This window comes from Impatiens glandulifera, chromosome 7 (assembly GCF_907164915.1).
Source record: "Impatiens glandulifera chromosome 7, dImpGla2.1, whole genome shotgun sequence".
Lineage (NCBI taxonomy): Eukaryota > Viridiplantae > Streptophyta > Magnoliopsida > Ericales > Balsaminaceae > Impatiens > Impatiens glandulifera.
In genome coordinates, this window is record NC_061868.1 from 34633482 (window position 1) to 34638934 (window position 5453).

The 5453-nt window shown below is 35.1% G+C and overlaps 1 protein-coding gene across 1 annotated transcript; it reads right to left on the reverse strand.

Moving 5' to 3' along the window:
* Positions 1 to 1460: 1460 nt before the first annotated feature.
* LOC124910707 (PHD finger protein MALE STERILITY 1) lies at positions 1461 to 4154 on the reverse strand. Its single transcript, XM_047451388.1, has 3 exons — positions 3857 to 4154; positions 3246 to 3495; positions 1461 to 2829 (listed from the first exon to the last, which is right to left on the reverse strand). Exons 1-3 carry the CDS (start codon positions 4152 to 4154, stop codon positions 1461 to 1463), a joined length of 1917 nt encoding a protein of 638 aa, XP_047307344.1.
* Between the last annotated feature and the right edge of the window lie 1299 nt (positions 4155 to 5453).

A 5453-nucleotide genomic window follows, 5' to 3' on the forward strand; every position in this document is an offset into this window, starting at 1 on the left:
AGAAAATATGGGAGGTAACCTAGGAAAAAGTGCAGAAAGTAGAATGGGCTCCTCTTGTATGGTCAACGAAGATTATCCTTAGACACCAATTCATCCTATGGCTCGCCTTCTAGGAAAGACTTAGCACTCGTGATCGTATCAGCAAGTATATGAGCATTCCAGACGCGAGCTGTCTTCTATGTAGAGGAAATGAAGAAATCATAGATCACCTATTCGGGGGCTGCTGTATTTCTTCGGAGCTTTGGGATATATTCTATAAAATTCTGGAGCTGATTAGTTTCCCGAGCGAATAGAATGAAATCAAAGATGCAGCACTACTCAAAGCCAATGGAAATAGATTTGCAACAAGCGTATTCAAGTGTGGCTTTGGAGCAGTGGTGTATAACATTTGGCAAAAACGGAATGTAAGGGTATATGGCAGAACCCGCAGGAGCGTTGAAGAGTTATGGAAAGATATTGTATCGGATTGCAGCGCCCTCGCGGGAACGTGGAGAAGAATTCCAAGCACGGAGCATAATTGAAATATCTATAGGAATTGAAATTTACCGTTTTTTAAACTCACTAGAATTGAAAGCATTGTAATCAGATAATTCATTTACGTTTTTAGCTTTTTAGCTTTTATTCAGGATGTTACGATTTCAAAATCATTCTAGGCCTGTCTAGAATGATCTCTTAAACTCGTGAGTTTTTTTTCTCATTTTTAGGAATTTTTAATAAAATGACACTAAGTCGTTTTTCCAAAAAAAAAAATATTAGTGAAGATGAGACAAAATATGAGAATACGTGATAATCTTCATTAAACTAACAATTAAAGGTTCATATGAAGTCTTATTGAACATGAATTTTCTTGGGAGATTGGTATCATATTCCTCTACAAATTTAAAGGTAAGATTAATGTTATAAATTATGTATGTTTGATTTTATGTAGCTTAAAATTGTTTGTTTTAGTTTGTATTCTTTTTTGGGAGTTAGAAATTTGTATTATTTTTATAAGTTATGTTTGTAACATTTTTGTGTCATTGATGAATATTAAAAAATTGTTCTATGGTAAACAATTTATTCTTGTATGGCTTGATTTTGAACAATAAAGTCATGATTTTTACTACTTGATTCGATGGGGTTTTCATATAAACATATTTACAACTGCTATATTTACTATTTTTTATCCTCTTAAAGTTTGATTCAAGTAGGAATTTATTAATTATCCTAAAAGTATTAGTGTATTTTATTCCAAAATGTACCATATTTCCTTCCAATAGACAAAACGTCAACAATATATAATCTCTCCACAAAAAAGATAACTTGCCTACATCCCTAGTTTTTAGGATACATGCAAGTAAAGCCTTTTGAGAAACAGAAAATCTAGAAACTGAATTTATTCATTTCAATATACAAGTTGAAACTTTGCATGATCAAATTATTTCAAACAACTTGCAAATTGCTTGCTAGCTAGCTATAGATTATGGTATTGATGGGAAGAGCAGAATTTCGTGCTCACATCTAGTACAAAGGAATACGTTTGGGACTTGTTGATCATTCGGGATCCTAACACACCTAGTGTGTTGCCATACCTCGCATACATCGCAGCACACCATACGTTCTCCATCGTCATCTGTGGCTCCACAAAGACAATGAACAATAACGTTTTGAGATCCTTCGAATGTGTCCTCGTGTACCTCTTTTCCTCGCTCCATATGATTTGAAGCATCGAAGATAAGGGTTCTTCCTCCCAATTGATTGGAAAACTTCTCGAGAACTAGGTCGGATCCCTTAGCCTCCAATCCCAATTCAATACCCTTTAGTCCCAAATACATCTCTTTGAACCTTTCTTCAACTAGGACCCTTAGATCATTAAATGAGGTGGTGTTGTCCAATGTGAAACACTCACACGGTGGGGAAATTGTTTTCGGTCCCACCTCAATCATCGTGGAATTTTTGTTACTTAATGCGACGGTACAATATATTTTTGAATCTCCCGTAAAGCCCGCCTTCGATGCTTCGTCGTTGTATACTTTGATGAAATATTTAGTGTCGAGGATTATCCTTGAAGCCAAAGGGATGGTTGGAATTACATCCATAGTCATTGTAATTGGCTTGTGCTCCACAAGAATGTGAGTGTAAAGATAAAACATGTCTTTCATAAGTTGCACTTTAGTGAGCTTGTTCATGTCAGAATTATCGCCTTCTTGGTTGGGAAATGCGTTTGTTATGTCCTCTAAACAATACTCGAGAACTTTGGTCACCGGATTCAAGCTACGGTGAACAAGATAATTACCAACTACATGATTCCCAAGAGACTTGAGCACAAAATCTAGAAGCCCCGTGTCACCTATGTAGGCACGAGCAGCATCGCGAACCTCTTGCCTCGATACCCACTTGAATTCGGCTTTTTTTAATGCTTCCACAATCACTCGAGTGGCCATCTCTACTCTCTTTTGGGACCATCTACAGGCACTCTCCACCAAAACTCTAGGGTTATAAGAGCTGGCAATATGGTTTTCCTTTGGAACTTGGTATCTCAGCTCAAACATGAAATGTAATAGGTCACCTAGAGTCATTAGAGAATACCCTGAAATTGATTGATACCTTGACAATATGACTGATATCTCATGGTTACATATTGTGCTCCCATAATGGTGGAAAAGTAATGCAAAGGGCATGTTTCTTAGGGTTTCTATCGCCTTTTGGTAAACTACTTGAGTCACTCCGTAGCATCCACGCCCAAATCGATAACCCCACTGACCAAACCATGGTTCTCCATATGCTACTCCATGGAGTAACCTTGTATCCATGCCTCGTTTCTGCGAATTGTCATTTACACTCACGTCCCTACCAAGAAAATCATGTAAAACGTTACACTCGAATTGTTTGTACGTGTAGTTGAACAACCAAAACAAATAATTGATTTTGAAAATGTGAAATTCTTTCACATCAAAGTTACATCTACCATAGAAAAACCAAACCACTAAAATGTAATTCATGACATCATTTGTCCTTAACTCAATGAAAAATAGAACATCAAAGGAAACAAAACTCTTAATCAAACGATCAAATGAGCTAAGTTCAACATTCAAATCATCTCTAGGAGTAAATGTTTCACGAGCATGATAAGAATATAATGGATTCTACGATTCTTTGTTCAAGATGAATGTGTGTTTTCATAATAATGTAATATATTGAAGAGGTTAGATTTCCTATTGAAGATAATCGCATGCAATAGAAAATGAGAAAGCGAGAGAGGTCACCTTGCGTGCAATCCTGTGCATAGGCGATCCCAAAAGTCCATAATCTTGTATCCCGGAAGCTCGGAGCCAGACTCGTACCCATTAATGCATAGCAAATGACCGAAGCCATTAGAGTGAAAAATCCCATGCAAGATATGGCCATTCAATTCTATAAGATTGAACTTACCCTTTGAATCTCCAGCTCCATATGAGTCCTTGCAAGGCACTAAGAAATGGTACTTCTTATTACAAATCATATGTTGTCCCCAACCTGAGCTAACACACAAGATGAATATTAATTGGTTCGTTCACAATAGAAAATGTATAGCACACCTTTTAGGGGGGGGGGGGGGGGGGGGGGGGGGGGGAAACTAAATTTTAGCATAAATTGAAACAAAATGCAACAACATTATACATTATAATAGCATAAGAAAGGCATTAAAAGGCACCCAAACCATTTAAGCATTAAAGAAAGCAATAATAGTGCTTGTGAAAATTTATTTTATGCAATAACTTGGTTTTAATTTTATTTTCCTCACAAAAGATTTGCTCAACATGCCCAATTGTGGATTAATAAAATTTGTGCACTTTCCAAAAATATATTTTGTATCATGAGAATGAGAATTTTTTACCTACATAACGACAATATTTGCAGTGTCGATGAAGAGACTCCTCAACCGGTTCCTCGACCACAAAAAGCAACACAGACAAGGGAGGGTGGCGGTGGACTTCGAGCTGGAAAGACCAACACGACATTCCACCGCAACACAAATCCCTCTCCAAATGACCAAACTCCAAAAGGGCTTTCACATTCTCCCAAAAGGAGCCAGTCCACTCCACCGGAGAGCCTTGTCCTCCAAATGATTTAAACTTGAAAACCCTTTCTCCTCTCTTCCTCTTCTTGCAACCTCCCAAATCAAGATGTGACATATTCATCATAGAAAGAGTTGAAAGAGAGAGAACATAACCTAGCTATAGTATTGCTTATAATGAAAGGAAAGGCATTGACATATATAGATTATGATGAAAGGCATATAGAGACATTAGCTTGATCACACACACAGTGCCTAGAAATAAAATGAGAAGTGGTATTAAGGTGATGTGGTGCATGATTTATTACAAAAATGAAAGAAACCTAGCAAATCTATCGGGGAAGAATGTGCATGGGCTGGTCTTATGGAGACTATATTTATATATATATCAATTAATCATAAATAATATTTATAACAAAATGAGACAGACAACAGGTTTCTATTATGATCAGGCTTGGCGCGGTTTACATCATTTTATTCATTTTTTTATTGAGACAAGAGGTCATTAATTAGTTGGTCACCTACAACCCTATCTTAATCTTAATATTAGTGAGAAACCACCATTATCTTTCTTACTCTGTGTACTTGGGAAACCATCATAGTCTAATTTTGAGAGAATGGATCATTGAGGTGGTTTGTTTGGGGGATCTGATTGAAAAATGACTTTTGAATTATGGATTTAAATATTGAAAATATTTAGATACATATTATTGGATTACTAGTTTTATTATAAATAAAATAAAATCAAGTTTGTAGTTCAAATACAATTATTTGATAAGAAAAAAAGATCAAAATTCTTTTTAAAACTTTTTTTAAAAATGGCTTATTAAAGTTATTCTATTTTAAAGAATAATAAAAAAAATTCTCAAAACAAAATTCAATTCTATTATTTCAATTAAAAAAGTCTCTAAATTAAGTGACACTAAAAATGAAAAAAAAAATTAAAGAAAAAACACAATTACAAAATTAATAACTCATTTAATCAGATTCAATCTACCAATTGCGCTTTTGCTATTAAGAATATTTCGTTTAACAGATTCACATGTGTCTATCTTTCTCGTATGTGTCTATCTTTCTCGTAAGATCCCTATTTTGTAACGCCTTTAGAGATTGGGTTTATGTCAAATCTTTCGTATATGGAATTTAAAAGATTCTTATATATATAAGAAAATGCATTATTACCCGACTTCTTAACATTGGATCTACTTTAAAAGAGAGAGAGTTGGATCTACTTTAAAAGAGAGAGAGAGTTAACGTAGTACTTGAATAGGCTTTCCATCTTCTAGAAGAGGTACCACAAATTGGTGGTAATACCTTGTAGCCCAGGTCTCTTACATACTTGAGTTCCTCATAACCAATTACATTACTTATTGTAAGTGCTAAATTTTCATGAACTCAATTTATAAATTATTTTGAA

Coding starts and splice junctions, on each gene's coding strand:
- LOC124910707 (XM_047451388.1), bottom strand. CDS start 4,154: ATGTCACATCTTGATTTGGGAGGTTGCAAGAAGAGGAAGAGAGGAGAA. Junction 3,496..3,856: donor CAAATATTGTCGTTATGTAG/GTAAAAAATTCT, acceptor GTGTTAGCTCAG/GTTGGGGACAACATATGATT. Junction 2,830..3,245: donor TGCACAGGATTGCACGCAAG/GTGACCTCTCTC, acceptor TTTTCTTGGTAG/GGACGTGAGTGTAAATGACA.